Source organism: Labrus mixtus, chromosome 3 (assembly GCF_963584025.1).
Source record: "Labrus mixtus chromosome 3, fLabMix1.1, whole genome shotgun sequence".
NCBI classification, from domain to species: Eukaryota; Metazoa; Chordata; class Actinopteri; order Labriformes; family Labridae; genus Labrus; species Labrus mixtus.
The window spans coordinates 23,369,021-23,389,534 of record NC_083614.1 but is presented as its reverse complement, the minus strand read 5'-3'; the positions used below and the strand labels follow the sequence as shown (position 1 = coordinate 23,389,534).

Genomic DNA, 20,514 nt, shown 5'->3' with positions numbered 1-20,514 from the left:
CTTTAGGAGTCCATAGACTCAAAGATTTGTACAGCAGAGATGGCCTGCTTTCATTTCAACAGCTTAAGGACTGATATTCCCTCCCTGGGTTTTCTTAGTTTTTGTATTTACAATTGAGAACAGCAATTCGTGCCCATGGAGTTCCATGGGATTTACCTTTATCCTCTCATCCACTGGACACTTGGATTAACCCCCAGAAAAAGACTACGGGACTAATGTCTACCATATATAACAATTTAATCTCCAAAAGTGCCAAAACTCGGGGGGTGACCACATCCTGGAACCGGGACCTTCACTGAGACATTATTTAGATCAATGTATTTATTTAATCAAAAAATCCAGCACATCAACTCATTCACTTTAAATTTGTACATAAATATTATGCAACACCATATAGGCGCTTCAAAATGAAGCTTATAGACAATCCAAACTGCACTAAATGTAATCTTGATGTTGTTGGTACATACCTCCATGTTTTCTGGGAATGCCCTTCAGTTTCCACCCTTTGGTCTAAGGTGACTAAATGTCTTGAAAATATCCTGAAATTCACAGTTCCCAAACAGCCCTCCCTACTGTTATTTAATGATGACTTTGCTCTCAGGGATAAAACCAGACTGGCCTTTAGGAAAATTATCTTTGCAGGCTCAACTGCGGCAAAGAAGACGATAATACATTCTTGGTTCTCTGTTGAATCTCCATCGATAAAGGAATGGTTTAACTATTTTAGAGACATCTCTCTTATTGAAAGATCATTAGCTGTAATTCATAAGGCACGAGCATCCACTTTACAGGCGTGGGATTTCCTTATTTCAACTCTTTCAGATCCACTTTTTCTTGAACAAATATAACCAGTACTATAAACAAAACGTAAACCTACACTTGTATGTGTGAAATTGTTTACTTGAATTATTTTATTTGTTTTAGTTTTATTTATTGAGCTGTCTGTAGGTTTTATTTTGTGTGCATATATGTGTATGGGTGTATATATATATATATATATATATATATATATGTGTGTGTGTGTGTACATGCATATCATAATTTTATTCAGTAATTTTGTCTTTGTTTCAAATGTTATGTTTTTTTTCCTCATCAAGGCAACAACGATCTGTAAATAGTTTGTATGTTTGATGATGCTGTCTTAGGTTTCTGTCATTGAGGCTCATGTGTACAAGCATCTTATGTAGAATTTCAATAAAAAGATCTCTCTCAAAAAAAATAAAACCATGGAAAGCAACTGAAAGGTATTTTTTAAAACAAGACACACTTTTAATAAAGGATGCACATACACGATCTTGTACATTCCCGTATGACTAAAGCGATATCCTTTATATTGCACTTCAACATGATAGCATGTGCTTTTCCTTGTACAGTCACAACAATACAAACACACACTAAGGCAAACAAGTGACAGTTTAAAAACGGACACTCCCCAACAGCACAGATGGTTGCATCTTAAAGGAAAAATAAGAACTTAAAGCTTGATTTTTCCATGCACCCCCAAATCAGAATCATGTTCTGACAAATACTGTTTTGAAAAGTGCAGAAATGGCCCAAAAAAATAAAAACAGGAGCCTGCTTCAAACACTGCAAACAGACAGATTAAGTACTATTTTCCACGGAAAATAGAAAACCGCCTGTATTACCATCATACAAGAATATAAGCATGTGTGGTACGCATGATGTAGCACTTCTCTGACATACAGCAGCACACGATGGCATTTCACCACATGAATAGGTCATGTAGCTGCCTCAAGAGGTCCACACTGATTTGTTATGTTGACTGAGATAACACTTAGTGAGCTACGGTTTGATTCAGAAAAACACTATATTTGTGAAAAACAAAAGAGCCCGTCAACATCCAAATCTTACTTTAAATTAAACAGCACAACAAAGTGCTTGTGTTTATTTGTGCAGTCATTACTGTGCATTAATAAGTGGTTTGTTAAGTATTTCAAATAAGGAGACATAAAGAGAAAGATTTTCCTTCAGCTCGATTGTCTGAAACATAAAAAAGGAAAAAAGAAGCAAACAAAACTAAAACATTCACAATGGTACAATCAAAATGTCTAACAATATAGAAGGTAGAGTTGGTTAACACCTTTTCAAACACACAAGACAACTCAAGACTTTCAGTCAAAATGGAGATTTCCAGGATGACTTGTGCTGTCTGTAACATAAGCCCTTGACCGGTGACATTACAAAACGTCTATGGACTAAACAAAGTGTTAAAAATGTAGTTAATGCTCGTGTTTTTACACTTCATTTGGAGAGGATTAGCTAATGAATGTGAGACAGGTAGGAAATAATTGTGCTTGGTTACTTTTACAGTTGTTTCCTCAAATGAATGAGCACACTCACACACATACAGTACACACACACACACACACACACACACACACATACAGTACATACACACACACACACACACACACACACACACACACACACACACACACACACACACACACACACACACACACACACACACACACACACACACACACAGTAGCTTACATAATATTCACACTTTGTGTTGACTCAGGGTCGGCAGAAAGAGCACATGGAATGAAATCTTCACAGTCACAGGTCGGATGGTTAGTGTTGCGTTGTGTTTTGTGGAATTATTATTGGTGTACAAGCAATGCCAGCAAAGGATTCTGGGAAGTGCAAATCCCTCTCCCACTCATCTGTGTCCGTGTTGTACACCTGCACGATGCTTGTGACGTTGTTAAGATGCCAGTTGTAGCCCCCTACGATGTAGATCTTCCTGTCCAGTAAACAGCAGCCCGCCTCGGACTGCCCGGCTCTCATTGGGCTGACGGTGGTCCACTGGTCATTTTCTGGAATGTAATACTCGACTGCTAGCACGTCAAAACAACGGTCCACGTGGTCCATGCGACCGCCCAGAGCATACACTCGACCTCCGGTGCTGATCATGGCATGCAAAACTCTGGGCTCATTCATGGGAGCTCTGAAGTCCCACTGGTCTGAAACTGGGTCGTAGCAGTGGAGTGTTTTCTTGTCTTCCAGTGAGACCCCATAACCCCCTGATATATACAGTTTTCCTCCACATGGTGTCCCTGCATGACCCCAAATCCTACGTTTTAATGGCTCCACATAAGTCCACAGATTTTTCTTAGGGCAGTAACACTCTACAGATGACAGACTGCCAGACCGATTGCGCCCCCCAGTGGCATACAGCTGCCCATGAAGAACATGGAGCTGAAACTGGATCCGGGCCTCCTGCAGGGGTTGGATGCGCAGCCACTGGCTGAGATGCGGGTCGTAGCGGTAGCAGCTGTCAACTGCACCCTCACCACTGCGATACTGCAAGTGCTGTCCACCCACAACATACACAAAGTTATCAAGCACTGAGACACAAGCGTGGCTGCAGCCCGGCTCCATCTCTGTAAGCTCTTTGAACTGTCGGGAGGCGATGTCGGGGAGGTGGTACACCTTGGTGCTCACTGTGCGGTCATTGTCAGTGTACGGCGTCCCGCCAAAGGTAATGAGTGACATGACGTCAGAGCGTATGAGCGTACGAGAAGATTGCATCTCGTGCTGCCGGAAGGGAAGAATCTGATAATTGAAGGCCTCGAGGAGAAACTGGCGACACAGCACGTCCTCCACCATGATGTCCACAGTTTGAACACTGTCCACCAGCTCTGAGGAGCGCATGAGGGGGAAGCGCACGTGGCAGAGGACGCTGCTGGCTTGAGCCCGACGTGACTCGTCATACTTGAGCCACTTGATGGCAGCGTGAAAGAGGTCAATCTCGCTACAGTTTTTGAGTTTGTTGCTATGCAGGAAGAAGACAAGGCGCTCCATAGGAATGTGCAAAAAATCCTCCTCCTCTGCAATTTGGAGGAAGTGTCGGAAGGTGAAGGCATCCACCGATTCTTTGAGGGAAGACAGGCTGAAGGTTGTGGCCATCTGACCGATGTGCAAGCAGGTCTCCACGCTCATCGCTGACTTGAGGAACTCCTCACAGAGCTCCACGACTGGAACCATCTGGAGAAAGACAGCAGCTCCAAGGACATCCTGAATACAGTCAAGGTCCAATGTGACCTCTGAACTGTAGGCGAAGTCAATGATATGCTTCAGACCACGGGCAGACAGACCCTTCAGCTCAATGGTATCTTGACTTGACTCCCTCATGCCTCCGGTAAACATTGCTCTGAAACACAAGAATGAGTCAATAAATGATGTGACATAATTTTATGTCCAACTTTTCTAGATGTGCTGATTTAAAATGTAATGTATTTGACTTATTGCAACACACAAATTATGCACAGCTACAATTTAAGTCAATCAGTTGTACATTCTCCTAATGTATGTTTAGTCATTCAGGATGTTGACATTTCCTGAATTCATATAATTGGAATACCTCCTTCTTACATTTCTATTATCATTTGTAACTGTTTAAAGACAAAAAAGGAAGAAAAGGGTAAGTGAGTTAGGATTATGACTATTAGTTTTCTCCTCCTATACCTTCCCCCTCTCCTCACGGAGTAGCTGTAGTAGCTGAGTACTACCAGAGCACTTAGTGAAAATTGCTGAGTATAAAAGCATTGGATAAGAGCCTCCAACTTAAAATGTAAATGGGCAGAGAGGCAGCTTGTGATTTAGACTAACCTGAAGTAATCACTACAGGCGGCCAGCACGGCTTTGTGAACCTGGAAGCGCTCCTCGTTGATGGCAAGCACGACGTCAAGGAGTTGGCCCCGAGACCGCAAAAACGACAAGCCCTGGAGGAGGGTGGCACTGTGGCTTGGGGCCGAGAATGAACAGCGCAGGGTGCTATTCTTGTTAGCCATACTGGGAAGAAAAAAGGGCCTGGTCACAATGGGTGAATCAAGGCATCCTACACTTTTTTCACAAAGAAAAAAAACCCTCCCATATCTCCAGACAGTGCTGACATTCTGAACTTGTAGATTTGTTTGTTGTTGTTGTTATGTTAATATTATGTGTACAGCAAGAAACCATTATATTTGCCCAAACAGCCAGTTTCTGTAGTCCGGAGTTAAAAAAAACAAAAAAAAACTGATCCTAACAGAAATACATTAATAGACATCTAATCAAGTTTGCCACTGGGGGGGGGGGGGGGGGGGGATGTACCATTCAGTGTCTTTACATTCTTTACAGTTAATCTGCAACCAGGAGAAAAGCATAGCTATGAGTAAAAGTATAACTCTGCTGATACAAGACAGAGTTTACAAAATAGAAAGAAAAAAAAATGAAATACTAATACTTGTGATAGCTGTCATATTATTTTTTTGTCCGTACCTTTTCAGTCTATAAATGGCTTTGAAACACTTGGAAGGCTGACTACTGATGACAAAATATCTCATCAAAAGTGATCCTAGTTTAAGTTCAGATAAAAACTAAATTTAGAAATATGGTATATGGTAATATGACAGCTAATAAAAATGGATTTCAGATTTACTGCGTTTAGGCTGCAGCTCCGACACACAGCCAATATTTACTTTTTTGTTCATTTTTAAGGTTCCACATTCATGGGGAAAAACAACAAGCCCATTGTGTTTTTTTGTCGCCCCCCCTCCATTTATCGTTTATCGGTATCAAGAATTATCGGTCGGTTTCCAACATGAGACAGTAGCCTGACACTTTGACCATTGTGTTAATAACTCTCAGATCATTTCACCAGATCTTGTCTGTCCACAGTTTCGTTTTAAAATAGTGTTACGATTGGCAGTCAGCTCTGAAGTGGTGAAATTATTAACTCCAAGTGTGTTTTATTGATTTATTGTTCCCCTATAATTGCATCAAAAATATCATTAAGTTTGCGAGGTATTGTCTTAACTCTTCTAATAAGAAAATCGTCAACAAATAGGCTCCGTTAAAGTTTACTCGCTACAATGTATTTCAATGAGTTACTCTTTGAGGACGCAGACACTTTATTTCTGCTGGTCAGGTTAAAAACAAAAAGCACAGGCGGTGTGGATGTCTATAGGCCTGGACAGCTCCACGGTGTTTCCTGAATCTAATAAGCGACCCCGGTACACTCCGGCCGGGTCGAGCTGCTCTGAAGTTCCCGTAGACGTGAACTTTGGAGCACAGCAACACAGAGTCACCTGTCACACACCGGGGACATGTCACATCCTCATGCCGCCTCTCACTCACCTGTTCTGTGGATACTGCGAAGCAAAATCCCCGCCGTCCGACTCCGCCATCTTCTAGCTCAAAGCAACACGCATAGGGCATTTTCAGGAATGTTACGAGAAGGTCAATGGCTCAGTGGCCTGTTCATTGTCATTCACAAGTGTGGAAACGGCCTGTTGTTGAGACGCGGATGGAGAGCACCCGTCGGCCTCGGCTCCTTCACTGAATAACGGCGGCGGTGCGGACCTCTCCCTCACTTTGCTTCACTTCCTTCCTCTGTGCTGACAGTCTGTGGCCACTGCGAGGCACCGTTGTTCCGTTTCTGCAGGTGAAGGCCTAGCTACTAACTACACAAGCTCCAGCCCGGGGGCCACATGCGGCCCCCATCAACCCTCAACGTGGCCCCTCAGGTCAATTTTTACATATCAATGAATTGTAAACATGAAGAAAATGTGAGAAAATCTGCCATGAAATCATGAAAACCAGAAATACGTCCATAATAATATTTGATCACTGGTATATGTTGAGTTAAATTTGAGACATAATTGATTTTTTTTTATAATTGATTCATAATTGATAATTTTTGTATACTACAATTTGGCCCTTTGGCAGGGAGAATTAATTGAATGTGGCCCTTGCCGTGACCAAAGTTGCCCATCCCTGCTCTAGTCTTTTAGGAGAAGAACAATGCTGCACAAGGGTGCTTACAGTCAAGAATCACAATTAAAATGAAAATTGTGAGTCAATGTGTTGGCAAATAAGTGTAGACCCAGCCTACAAAATTGTTAGATAGCTCTAGGATTGAGGACATGTCCAAATGGATTTAAGTCTTTTGGAAATAGTTGAGCCGTAGGTCTACACCAGGGATGGGCCACTGGCGGAACCGGGGGCCACATGCGGCCCCCATCAACCCTCAACGTGGCCCTCAGGTCAATTTCTACATATCCATTAATTGGGAACATGAAGAAAACATGACTAAATATGCCATGAAATCATGAAAACCAGAAGTATGTCCATCATAATATTTGATCACTGGTATATGTTGAAGTTAAATTGGAGAAAAAATTGACTGTAATCGTTTTTGTGTCCTACAATTTGGCCCTCTGGCAGTGAGAATTAAATGAATGTGGCCCTTGCTGTGACCAAAGTTGCCCATCCCTGATCTACACCACAGACTGTAAACATTACACATCAATGTATTTTTTAAAAAGCTTTAGATCATTTTCGATTTTTGACTTAGGCTACCCTATACTGTCGTTTTTACTGTATGTTATGAAATGAAAATTGAATTAAATCTGTGTGGCAAGGCAATACAGTGGTTAGCGCTTATGTCAGTAACACCAGGCTGCGTACACTTCTTGTATGCCACAATCTTTACCTTAGTAACACGACAATCAAAAAAAACAAGCACAAGCCTGTTAAATAAACATTAATATAATCTTAGCTCCAACAGCATTGTTCTTTTTGTAAACTTTTGCCAATGATGTCCCCTGGCTTTATGTGTGTGCACTTTTAGGTGAAGCTGTATAATTTCGTTGTACATTGTATAATGACAATAAAGACATTCTATTCTATTTCAAACTGAAAATGAATTGTATTTATTTTGAAACTATAAATGGGAAACAGGGAAAATAATGAGGATGTAAGATGAGGAGTTGCTGGAATATAGTCATACAGGACCACAACATGAGGAAGAAGAAGGATACCTTTCTAGATTTGCAGTTTCAAACAATACAGTTTCACATTCCTCCACCACTTCCCTCAAGGCGCTTCTCGTTCCTGCCATACAGCTGGTTTGTGATAATTTTAGAATGGAAACCAAAACCATAAACTATCCAAACCTTGGCCTCCTTGATCCTCTGTTAAGGAGTCTGTTCACACATAAAAAAAAACCATAATAAGTCATTTAAAGAATTATTGTCTAATGACCATAGGCTGCCGTAGATGGTGGATGTTACAACAGTCATACAGCTTTACCATTTCGCATTTTGGGAAACAATATTTTGTTCTGTAAAGGTTCAGTATGTTTTTTAGAATATAGTTTTTGTTTTTTGCGTAGTACAGTGGATAAAGAAAACCAGTATGGGAGAGTCGGAAATGACGTGGCCAAATGTCAAGGGTCAGAATCAAACCAGGGATTACCACTTAAAGGAATAGCCTTGTGGGCCAAATGATATTACAGCTAGGCTATCCAGCACCCTGTGAATACCACTTTTTAATGATATCCCTTTCTTTTGGCTCTTATTAGGTAGATAAAGAATTTGACAAATCGGATTTAAGTGACTTGTGATACATAGAATAAACTTTATGATATTTAGCTTTTTTGTTGTCACCAAATCCCATGAAAGGACCAAACCAACAGGGATTTTCACCTTTTATTAAAAAGACTGATATATCTCTTATTGCCACTGAGTAAACAAAAGATTCAAAGTGAGCATCCATGTTGAGTGACATGTTCCTTCATTATTATTGACATGTCACAGTAGTTTACCTTGATACTCACTAGAACACATCTGGAAATATACCAAACATATAAACAAAGTTTTCTGGATAGTGTTTCTGTACAAAAGCTACAGTGGCCTGCTGGTTAAGGCAATTACTTTATTTTAAGTGACACTATGTATTTGGTAACTGTATTAAAACATGTACAACAATAAGAAAGAAATATATGTCACATTTTTCTAAGAAACGGATGCTTCAAACCACCATGTGGTGTAGGAAGTCAGACATCAAACAAGAAAAGACAATGACAGCAACAACGAATGAGCTGTAAATAACAATGTGTATGATACATAGTTACATTTTGAAAAGAGATTTTGAAAAAATAGCAGTGATCCACAATGTGAAGGAGGGTTCAGATGAATCTACAAAATCATAAAATACCTGAAAAGTGCAAACTAAAATGTGAGGGCTCTATAAATTCATTTGCAGATGTAGGTCTCTGTACTCTGTTTCTGTCGTTTGCAGATTTTTTTTGTTTATTTTCTCTCAGCCATTCAGTTTGGAGTAAAAAAAAAAAAAAAAAAAAAAACTTGTATTGAAATAAATGTCAAAAAAAACCCAAATGAGTTCAAAGAGTCATCACTTTCAGAATAGCTGCTGTCTCTGTCTGGCAAACGCAGCCTCCCCCCCTGCATCAACACTTGTGGTTTTTCTGAGTGCTATCTAACCTGAGAGCTATGAAACCTTTCTGACATTTCTGAGAAGACAGCTGAGTTACATGAAGGCGGGTTGATACGTACATGTTTGACTCTCACCATAGACTCTCACATGCTGAAGAACAATCCTTTGCTACTTTCCACTTCACCTGATGGAAACTTTGAGATGCTGCCTCTCACTACATGGATATACTGTTGTGTTTACGGTCCTTGCAATGATCAGCAAAGGTAAATTGATATGAAACCATTGATCTGTTTTTTACTTCTTGTATCAACTTATAATAGCTTTGGTCTACTCTATCTAATAACATGAAAACACCAGATTACCAATCACATAAGTAAAAGTGACAGGTCCATTACAGCAGAAGTAAAACATCCACTACTAAATATTGGTTAGCTTATCAGTTACGTGTGGTTTCCACCAACAAAGGACATCCGCTCTCTGTTACTCTGTGTGAAACCTTGTAAAAGTCCCTGCCTCTATGGTCTTGTCTAGCAGGATATTTTACACGATGGCAGGTTACTTATTTTTACATTTATTTCTTCTTGTGTTGTCAGAATAACAGAGCTCATACAATTTAAAAGGTTGAACAAATAGCTTTTCAGAAGAACAAAAACATTAGTATATTCTTTTTTGTTTACACTGTGTGTCCAATTACAAGTAGAAAGTATTTTAAGTCTAAAACTGTCACCTAAAGCTGGATGGAAAATCTCAAGATCAGTTCTGGAGGACTGCCTGTACATCCTGAGGCAGGATGTGATGTAAAAAGATGTGATGTAAAAAGAACAACTTGGAAGTGGCAGACGATACAACAAAGTCCACTATGCAACATAATGATAATATTTGCCTTTATATTATCGCTGTGTGTAGTTCGACAGATTCACCATATCAACAGAAGAGCAGAGTATAACATACTGGCAAACAAAAAACATAATGCAGTAGTTTATTTAAGGCAAGGAGATCGTACCAGTCTGCGTGCACACAGTCTGGTTGTGCGCTGATTGCAGGGAATAAATGTCATCACCTCCTCCCTCTCGCTCAAGGTGAATTCTCCTGATTATATCCTGCTTACTAGGAGGCTGGCAGGAGAAACTCCAAATAAAGTCAGAGTGAAAATTTGAGAAGAAATTTGAGAAGTGTGAAAAGCACTTTTACATTGGACTCTTTGTTGTAAATATTGCAAAGTGTCTTCCACTGTGTTCTTTTTAGGTCATGTCTTTTGCCTTCCAAGACCTCGTCCATCAGACAGGGGAAATCTCCTGCCATGAGGGACATATGTGAAATCTCAGGAAGAAGTGTGAAAAGGGCTTGTGTCTTTCTTAACACATCATTTCTTGAGTTATGACTGAAAGCCATAAGCCGAAACATGTCTGTCTGTTAAAGTTGATCTTAAAACTACAAGTGTTGCTGGAACTTTTTCACCTCTTGAGTTATGACTCCAAAAGTTTGTTATTTTTTGTTGTTGGGAAATTCCACTGATAGAGTACAGGTACAATTTTGTCACAGGCACAGACTTTAAATCCAAACTTAATCCAGTGAGAGTTGATAGATGTAAAAATTAAAAAATTAAAATAGAAAAATATCACTATTTGAAGCTATAAAAATGCAAATGCCATTTATTAAAATGTATATTCTGAGCCTGCAGTCATAACGGTATGCACCATCAGCATGACAAAGTGTCCTGCTCAACCAATATATAGACAGTCACCCTCACCTCCTATGTAGGGAGCACACAAAAGTAAAGACAAAAGAAATGCATAAAAATGAACAAACGAAAATGAAAATAAAAGTAAAATAAATGTGGCTCCTACACTGGCTTGACCTTTCTGATAAGTTCCTCCCTTTTTGTGATTGTGGAAACAAAATTCCCCTTGAGGATTTATGTTTGTATTTTGTACGTCACAGTGACGTTTCACTAACAGAATGTGATCAGATCTTCTTTGTGGGTAGACTTGCATATAAAGGTTAAATAACAAAGGGTTGGTTGTAGCCTTTCAATGTGAATACATATTCAAATAAATAAATGGCATATTATTGAAACGTGTTTCTCAAAGGGTCACCATGTGAAGCTCCTTCCAGTCCTGAGTGCTTCAGAAGAGGTGCCGATCACAACATGTACAAGTGTGAGTGGAGCATGAATACAACAGAGAGCGATGTGACATTTGACTTCTACCTTAAGTGAGTTTTGTTTCAACTACAATATTTTCAAATAGTGACTTTTGAGTATCATGACAATGTGTATTGCTGTAAGACTCACTGACGTGTCTTGTCTTTTGGTCTGACACTTTTAGTCCAAACTTAATTTTAAAGGTGCACTTTGTAGTTTTGGTAGAGAAATGTGACAGTTGGAGAAATGTACAGATTCTGTGGTAAATCTTCATAACTTCTATACACAAACTGTCCTCAGAGGAAAATGTGGTCGCTGTAACACTGTTTGAAGATAAAATGCTATGCGAGAAGTTATGGTGGAGGGCCCGAAACAGTGAAACTGTAGCTCTCCTGGTAGCTTTTTAGCTCCAAACAATGTTCTGTTCCCAAAATGTACCCATTTTTTCTTATAGAAAATATGGCATAGAATTGTTTCACTTCCCCAACTTTTTAAATTTCACTACCAAATCTATATAGTGCACCTTTAAAGGAGATCCCAAAGTTTCCTATATCACATATATTAAGCTTGATTTCAGGAAGGACCTTTGATAAGAGACAATTTGAAATATATCTCTGATTATGCATGGTATTAAATGGTTTTAAAGTGACAATGTACTTGTTTTGAATGTTGCTCGTAAGTTTTCTTGCCTGGAGTAAGATAAGTAGATTGCCACCACTTAGTTGGGGCTGTAAATGATGGTAATATTTAGCTTAGCTTAGCATAAAACAAGAATCAAGAGGAAACTGTCTGCTTGGCTCTATCTGAAGGTAACAATTGCAACAAAATATAGATTACACATAATGATGTGTGTTCAGTGGTATATTTGTACTGAGCCAGGCTAGACATTTTCTTCCAGTTACTAGCAATTGTAAAGCAACTTAAAGGGATACTTCACCCATTTGCAATAAGCTTTGTATCATTAGAAACCTGGTAGTATTTTTGAATGGTCGTGCATCCCGCCCTCATTTTCCTCTGAGATGGGAAATCTTTGTATTTCTAAGTTTGAAATGGAACTTCCAATGACGCAAAATGATGATTTTTGTGTCACTGGAAGCTGTTGCGGTTAGCGGGGTGAAACTACAACGCTAGTTCCTCATATTTTCGACCACTGAAGCTACAGACTAATCACAGATCAGTGGGTGGGAACTCACTCCCAGAATCGAAACTTAACGTCCGCCATATTGCTTGGAAGCTCTGCTAACAGGCTCTATGGAGAAAGCTGATAATGGCCTCATGAGTTGAAGTAAATATGTCTGTAAATGTTTTTATTACTATATTTCTACTGCTATACTGTATATTTTGGAGAAACTGTAACGATCGAATTTCCCTCTGGGATTAATAAAGTATTTCTGATTCTGAACTAGAGGACCTTAGCGGAAGTGGCCTGTGGTGCTGTGCATTCTGGGATTTGAGCCAAAAAGACACTTTCTGCCTTTTATAGGCCAAGAAGGCTCAAACTTCAAAATTTATTTCACATTTCTACTACATATATGACCCAATGTCAATACAGATTCATGTTTCAGCGGGTGAAGTATCCCTTTAAGGGATGACAATGACTTTTAAGATGCTATCAGTTTCTGTCTTTTCACTGAACTCAATGCTCATCTTTTTCATTAATAGTGAAACAAAAATTGAGAGCATAAAGAATAACACCTCAGCTGAGTTTACCGTGGAACGGCTCATCATAATGGAAACTGTATACATTTGGCTGGAGGCTCATGATGGAAACTCCAGCTGTACATCACTCAAGAGTTTTGTTGTCCTGGCCAGCATAGGTAGGAACGTGATGCTCCTCTTGTTTCACTAAAACAACATCCAAGACCAATGCACTATGTTCACTTGTTTCGTCAAGTTAAGTCAGAATACATTGACAGCTACATTGTCTACAGATAAAGAAGAACAACAAGAAGATTTATTAGGTCTTTAAAGGAATATCATACTTGAAATATTTTGCTTTTTCCTGCACAGTTAAGTATGAAGCTCCACAGGAGATTATGATGTCATGGGTTAAAGACAACCTCAATTTAAGATGGAAAGCAGCAGAGAACTATCCAGCATTAGCCGAGGTCCGGTTCCGTCGACATGGACACCCCAATGAATCATGGGTGAACGTAAGACCTTTCTTTATTTTCTGAATATCTCAATGTGTTTTTCTACAATAAATGAAATATTATACCTTTCATCCATTTTGCTCTTATAGACACTGAATTCAACAAAAACCAAGGCAGGGACTTCAGTGTGTGAGTAGTTTTATGTAATGCATATTCCTAATGAAAGTGTTTTTGAATGCAGTGTTCATACAGCCTGACTTCATTTAGATGAGATTTGGGGTTTTTTTGTTTTGTTTTTTTAATTTGGGAATCCAGAGAGTTATATCTCATACCAGGCTTTTTGTATGTTTTTGTTATGTTTGGTTTTTTTATTCTTACATTATCTGATAACCAATTACAAAATAATACAATCCATTTTAAGATGAATTCCCCGTGCTAATACTCTACATTAGTAGGCAAATGCAGAGGGAAAGGCTATGTAAAAGTTTTTCTTTTGGTCTGAACAGATCCGGTCCGTCTGTTGAGCAACTCTGCTTACCAGGTTCAGATCAGACAAAAGTCCACTCAAGCCCGTAAACCACTGTGGAGCGACTGGTCTCCAGTTGTGGACGTTCCTGCAGGTAAAGTCAAATATGTCTCTGCTTTGCACTTTAGATGTAACAACCGTTATTTTGATTTCAATCATTTGAGTGTCATGATTAAAGTCACTGCAGGCTACTAGTAAGCGTTTCAACATGTCAGAGCTGCATTATGCCCAAAGTTAAAGTCATACTAGTTTTGAAATTTAAATAACAATGTGTCACTTTAACAGAAAAGAGCATCAGACGCCCTGTGACTGAAATCTTTAACTGATTCTATACTCTCTAAACTGTCTAATGACTTCTGGCCTGAAATGTTGGATGCAAACTGTTTATCAGAAAGCATAGACTTAAATATTCAGAATGTCAACAGATGTGTCTGTATGAGTTAGTCTACTGTACACATTTAAAGCTATTCTAAAATGTATTAGATTGAATACATCTTGAACATTTAGTTTGTTGTAAAACAGGTAAAACAGTACAAAGAAACTGAAAAGAGGTTGAAATCATTCAACATTAATATTTCTCCCTCTAGAACTTAAGGAAAAACCTGACGTCAACATGAGCTCAGCACTTGTGAATGGCACTCGAACTGTGACGCTGTTTTGGAAGGTAAACCTCTGGGGGAAAACAACATCACAACATGAGTAATTGTGGTTTGGAAAGGACATTATATGTTTAAAAGTGTTGGCTTTGGGGTGCTGGTGGCGCAGTTGCGCAGTGGTTAGTGCATGTGCCCCATGTATGGAGGCTACGGTCCTCCAAGCGGACGGCCCAGGTTCAAATCCCACCTGTGGCTCCTTTCAGTGCAAATTGCACCCCTCTTTATACTGCCCCTCTGTGGGTCTAGTATAGTATAAGTATAAAAAGGCTTACAGTCCCTTACAATGATTCTTTGAGGAAAATACAAAAAATACTCTATACTAAACATTGATGGGCAAGTGCAAGTGAACTGTTTTTGCAAAGCAGGAGTCAACACGCTCCAGGCTTTTATGAGAAACATGATGTAATTTATCTGGCGAATGAAGGATTTTAAGAAGTCCATTATAATGCTGCTGACGGATCACAGTCATACAGGGCTTTCAAACATACAGCGGTATGTGTGAATGCCAACAGTCGAATTGTTCACTCTGACTTCACCTAGAGTTTGTCCTGCCAGCCCCCTATTATATTGTCCTAAGCAAGTCCAAGTGAGCCGTGGGAACGCAGCAGGATATTCTCAGGAGAATTCAGCTCCCCTTCTCGTCTGACAGGGAAAGTCTCCAGCTGTGAGGTGCAATTGTGAACAGCCAGGTCAGGAGAATATCCGCAGCAGTCCTCCTGAAATTATCTAGATATTTTAGATATTTGAAGTTTGATTGATCCTGATGTTTGCACATATCCACTTTTATACATGTATGTGCTCTAGGGGGGTGGGGGGGTGGGGGAGGGGGGGAAGAGAAGGGGAAAACATTTGTAACAAATTATGTAATTTTTTTGTACGTTTCTAAATAAAAAATGTATCACAAAAAAGATCTAACAGTAACAACAATGAAAAACAGAGAAACAGGCGTACTTACTGCGCCTTCACTTTGCTAATCATCGACTTTTCACATAGTTTAAGTGATTTTGACTTATTTTGCGTTAACCTTTTGGCCTTTGATTAAACTGTTATCTACACCCCCTTTAGACAGCAGATGCAGTTGGGCCGTACCATCCAAAGTTGATCTTGTTATCTGCTTCCTCGTCTAGTTGGTTTACTTTCACATGTTTTTCCTGAACTCACATCTCGTCTGCCCTTCAGCGGATGCCTTCTGCCACAGCAGTCACAGGAGTGACGTACAGCCTGAATAACACGCAGTATCCTCGCGGATGTCCCTGTTTGAAAAGCACCCATCTCATCCAAAATAACAAGAAAACTTTTCACTTCTCCTACTCTGCTGTCGATGTCTTTGTCATTGCCAACAACACAGCAGGGTATTCTCCTCCAGCTGTCGTTCATTTACCTGCTGTGACTGCAGCAGACTTAAAAGGTTTGTAGAAGTGTGAACTTGAGTGTACAGTGTCATGAATATTTAACCCAGACCTTCAAGGCTAATTGTCTCTTTTTTTCTGGGCAGCATGCAGTGCAACGTTATTGGATGAAAAATTAGACAGGAAGACTTGCCTTGAATGGTACGAGCTTCACAACGGAGATCCGAGGCCAGAAAATGTGATCACTTTAACAGGAAGGCAGAAGACAAAGGACAGGCAAAGAATAAAGAAGGGTACGTTTTTTTTTTTTTTTTTGATCGCAGTAACAATGTCATAGAAAACTCAAAAAAGATCACTTTGCAAGCAAAACCAACACATCTATTGGCCTCCAGTCTTCTCTGCTGTGTATCACTTGTTTGTGTCATTAACTCTTTCTGTTCCTTAGATGTGACAAACTTGTATTAAAACAAGAAAAGAAGTTTGACTCTCTTCCAGTTTATGTTACAGACCTGAAGGACTTTGTTCGTTACCTTTACTATGAACACAGATGTGATGACGGGAAACCACGGACAGTTGAAATGTGTCTCTTTTATAAAAAAGAGGATGGTAAGTGTATCTCAGAGGGAGACACCTTTGCACATTCCAACTCTGATTAAACTCAGGTGTTCAATCTTGAACGCCTCTTTTGAGCCATGCTAGCTGTGTAGCTCTACGGATAGCAACATCTGTCAGTTCATCTCTTCAGTGAATACCTGCAAATCTCAACAACAAGCACATAAGTTGCCATAGATGGTTGTTGCCTTGTTGTTTTGGACTGTAAAGAGATACATGAAATGAGGAAGTATATTCACCATAATACTGTAGGAAATGTACATACAGGGTTTTCTTTTCAAAATTAAAATTCTTAAACCAACACTCAGATATGTGCCATCAATGGATTTAAATGAAAAGCAATCATCTCATCTCACTGGATGGAATGGATCTTGACATTGATTCAGTAGGTACCAATGCGTACTTTAAATACTGCAACCCAAAAATGTAATCAGTTTCAAGTTTAGCAACCAGGTCATTAGATGATTTATATTGCAAATAGTGGTCGATTGCAGATCCGAGTCAAAAGACAGTAATGCATTTTGGATTTTTTTCCCTCCAGCTCCCCTCACAGAGCCGCAGGATTTCAATGCTAATGGTGAAACACACTGCTCTGTGAACCTGTCTTGGCGAGGGATTCCCTCCGAGGAGCAGCGAGGTTTCCTCACACACTACAGCCTCTGCAGGGAGAAAATGAGCTCTCAGGATGAGAGAGGAGAATTCAAAGGTGTGAAGTCACTTTTACTCATCAGTAGTGTTTAATAAAGTGAAACATTTTGCAGAACTGACAAAACAAAGAAAACGCTCCTTCAATGTGTGACTCATCTTTATTATAAATTAGCAAAATTTCACGTAGCATGTTAGAGACTGAAACAACAACACAGCTGCTTTTGTTTCTGTGGAGACACATCTATGTTAAGTCTCTCTCTTCTCACTTCACCAGAGTGCCACAACATCTCTGCCTCATTGATCACATACCATCTGGAAAACTTGACCCCCGCAACCAAGTACACCATCAGCCTGGCTGGAGTGACACGAGGGGGAGAAGGACCTAATGCCGTGGTCACAATCAATACACTGCCAGAAAAGACTTTTAATGGTATCATAGTTAAAAAAAATTATTGCGTTTGAGTGTTTTTTTATTTTCCATATGTGGGTGCTAACAAGTTTCCATATTGTCCTTTTTCCCTGAAATCAGTGTGGTGGAGTCTCGGCTTGCTGTTGTTGTTCTTTTTATTCCCAACAATGTGTGCCTTTATTTTGAAGAGGTATGTTATGCTCTACTATTAATTTTATACATGCAATTATTGTTAGAGTCACATTAAATATTGTTGGGGCGCAGATGCTTGGAGTTGGAGTCCAACCTGTGACTCCTTTCCTGTATAAGATTTCCCACTCTCTCTCTCCCCTGATTTCCTATTCTATCCACTGTCCTATCCAATTAAACACTTAATCCCTTCGCCTACATAGCTGCTTTAAGGACTATGAGTCTGCTGTGCCATCTCCCTTTTAATCAGCTTTTAACCCTGACAGATTTTTACACTGGTTCTTGTCAGTTCTGTTCTGTTGGTATCGGTTGTACATCTTACCTCTTGGAGTGTTATTATTATGGGGTTGGTTCATGTTGATGGTGCTGTTGTGATGTTGTGATGTTGGCTAAATGACATGCTGGAACATTTGATTGACTCTCAGCCAATGTGTCAGAATAATGCCATGTGGGACGGGTCATGTGAATGAGCTGACACGAAAATAAAATGTTCATTCATTCATTCGATACCTAGAATCAAAACCAAGATCTGTCCTCCTGTGCCGACACCTGTTATTGATTTCAACTCTTATCCAACGAAGAATCAGGTAAGAATGAACAACTTATTAAACCTAAAATATTTAAAGAATCCCCTAAATGAATCTAAATTATTCATAAACCTGTGCAATTAAAATTAGACCTATACAAAGACATTTTACATAACCTGTGCTGGAATAAAAACAGATATCAATGTGCAATTTAACGAAAACTATAAACATCTTAAAAACACAGGTACAATTAGACCCGCACATCATAGAGTGGACAGTGGATTCTGAGATTAATGAAACTAATATGATTGATTTAAATTTTATGACTGACGGGCCTGAAGTATTCGTTGAACTCTAGATCTCCACTACGTCAACTTCATCTAAAACTATTTTTGTATGAATCATTGTAGATTGTAAAAGTTTAACTTAATTGTTTAAACTTTGAACAGCAATCCACATTTTTGTAAGGACAAAAGTGTTTGATGTAAATTTAAATGGCAGTAAAGTTTGGATTAACGTCGTCTTCTGCTTATTTGACCTGAAACAGGAAATGCAGGTCAGAAAGGAGGAGGTGCATGACCTGACACTGCACGTGCTGCTCCCGGAGGACAAGACTGTCCCAGAGGAGACAGAGGGGATGACTGGCGTCAGAGGAGAGTGGGATGGCACTGACGAGGACATGGAGAATGAAAGGGGGGATTCAAGGATGTCAGGAGACATCAGTGATGAGGGTCCCGACTGTACGGATGATGCACTGAGGAGCTCCAGAGAGACAGAGATGACGGATCTCCAACAGCTAGAAAACAAGTTTGCCATGCTGATATACAGAAATGGTTTGGTCTTCGATGTGAAGACAGACTCACCTTAAAATGGACCTAGCAGAGGGTCTTACTGCCTTGAAGCAAAGGATTACACAAACATACCTCGGCTGAATTATTTGTGGACTCACTGTACACTTAAGACTGGAAGGATTACATTTTTCATTTTCCAAAATGTATGATTTTTTTTGTCTCTTTTGATGGAAATCACCCGCTGAATCACCTTGTTTTAATGGAGCTCAGTGTATGGGCGTTTATTCTTTAAGTAATTAACCAACCACTCAGCGGAGTTCAGATACAGCCTCACAAACCAACTCCTCATCACACCCTGCATTCTTCTGTCACCACCACCACCACCAGGGTCTAGACTACATCCTACCCTGCTATCTGCGTCATTACCCCTCCGAGTGCATGAAGTCATCATGACGGAGTCTAATCGCCAAAGATATTCCACATTGATCTTTTCTAAATTGTTAAATGAATAATTGGTTCATTCTTAATGAAGTCTCTCCTGATTTAAATATAAATATACGATGTTCTTGTTTTGAATTTGGTTTCATTTCTTTGAAATAAGGAGATGCGCCTGTGCATGAAAGCATGTAAGAAGGAGCGACATACGAGTAAGACGTTTTGAACTGTAAAACCCCTTTTCAGTTAAGCTCATTAATGAGCAAAAAACAGAGGAGGAACGGAAACCCGCGAGGCCCCCATTGTACCGATAACTGTAGACATGTTGAAACTGTCTGGAGTGGCATGTGTATATGTGCACAGTGTGCATGCGCCTGTGACTGTAGGAGTGAGTGTGTGTGTACTGTAGCACGGAGAAGTTAAATGTTTTACATTGTAATTACTGTTTTTATGTTGTCTTCGATGTATTGTCCATGCAGCGATTTCCCAGCATCCTAGACAAATTTCTCCTTAAGTATTAACCATGGTCACTTAATGTCTTACATATGAACACAGATACAGATTGTTTCGTTGTAAGAACACACATGAAGCCATTGATACAGACACCAATAATTACTTCTCTATATACTTACTTATACATACGTCCTCACTCTAAATACTGAAAGAGAGATCATCTCTGACAGAGAGCAGATGCACAAGACCTGAACACTTTGGACTGACTGCATTGGGGTTTCCCTTGCTATTTTTTTCCAAGTCAAGTAGTTATTTTTTTCTCTTTGACAGCACTTTGAAAAATAAAATGTCAGCTTTTCCCCAAAGAGTTTTGGCCCTTGTAGGTAAGGGTATAAAGAGGAAACCTGAGTCTTCATAAACATATAACCGGTGGA

The 20,514-nt window shown here is 39.6% G+C and overlaps 2 protein-coding genes across 3 annotated transcripts; one reads left to right on the top strand and one right to left on the bottom strand.

Moving 5' to 3' along the window:
• Window positions 1–1,247: 1,247 nt before the first annotated feature.
• klhl26 (kelch-like family member 26) lies at window positions 1,248–6,405 on the bottom strand. 2 transcript variants are annotated; one of them, XM_061033851.1, is made up of 3 exons: window positions 6,148–6,405; window positions 4,639–4,821; window positions 1,248–4,180 (listed from the first exon to the last, which is right to left on the bottom strand). In XM_061033851.1, exons 1-3 carry the CDS (start codon window positions 6,195–6,197, stop codon window positions 2,599–2,601), a joined length of 1,815 nt encoding a protein of 604 aa, XP_060889834.1. In that variant the 5' UTR covers window positions 6,198–6,405; the 3' UTR covers window positions 1,248–2,598. The 2 variants fall into 2 exon arrangements, with proteins under 2 accessions (XP_060889834.1, XP_060889835.1); XM_061033852.1 differs by lacking the exon at window positions 4,639–4,821.
• A 2,998-nt stretch (window positions 6,406–9,403) lies between these two features.
• Window positions 9,404–19,768, top strand: il12rb1 (interleukin 12 receptor subunit beta 1; the record flags this gene model as incomplete). The annotated part of the gene is made up of 15 exons (XM_061034810.1): window positions 9,404–9,512; window positions 11,340–11,463; window positions 13,055–13,209; window positions 13,403–13,545; window positions 13,635–13,674; window positions 13,992–14,105; window positions 14,599–14,675; window positions 15,847–16,075; window positions 16,163–16,309; window positions 16,512–16,622; window positions 17,170–17,318; window positions 17,544–17,706; window positions 17,806–17,875; window positions 18,389–18,461; window positions 18,949–19,768. Coding segments are annotated over 15 exons (2,025 nt in total), but the record flags the coding sequence as incomplete, so codon positions are not given.
• Window positions 19,769–20,514: the final 746 nt, after the last annotated feature.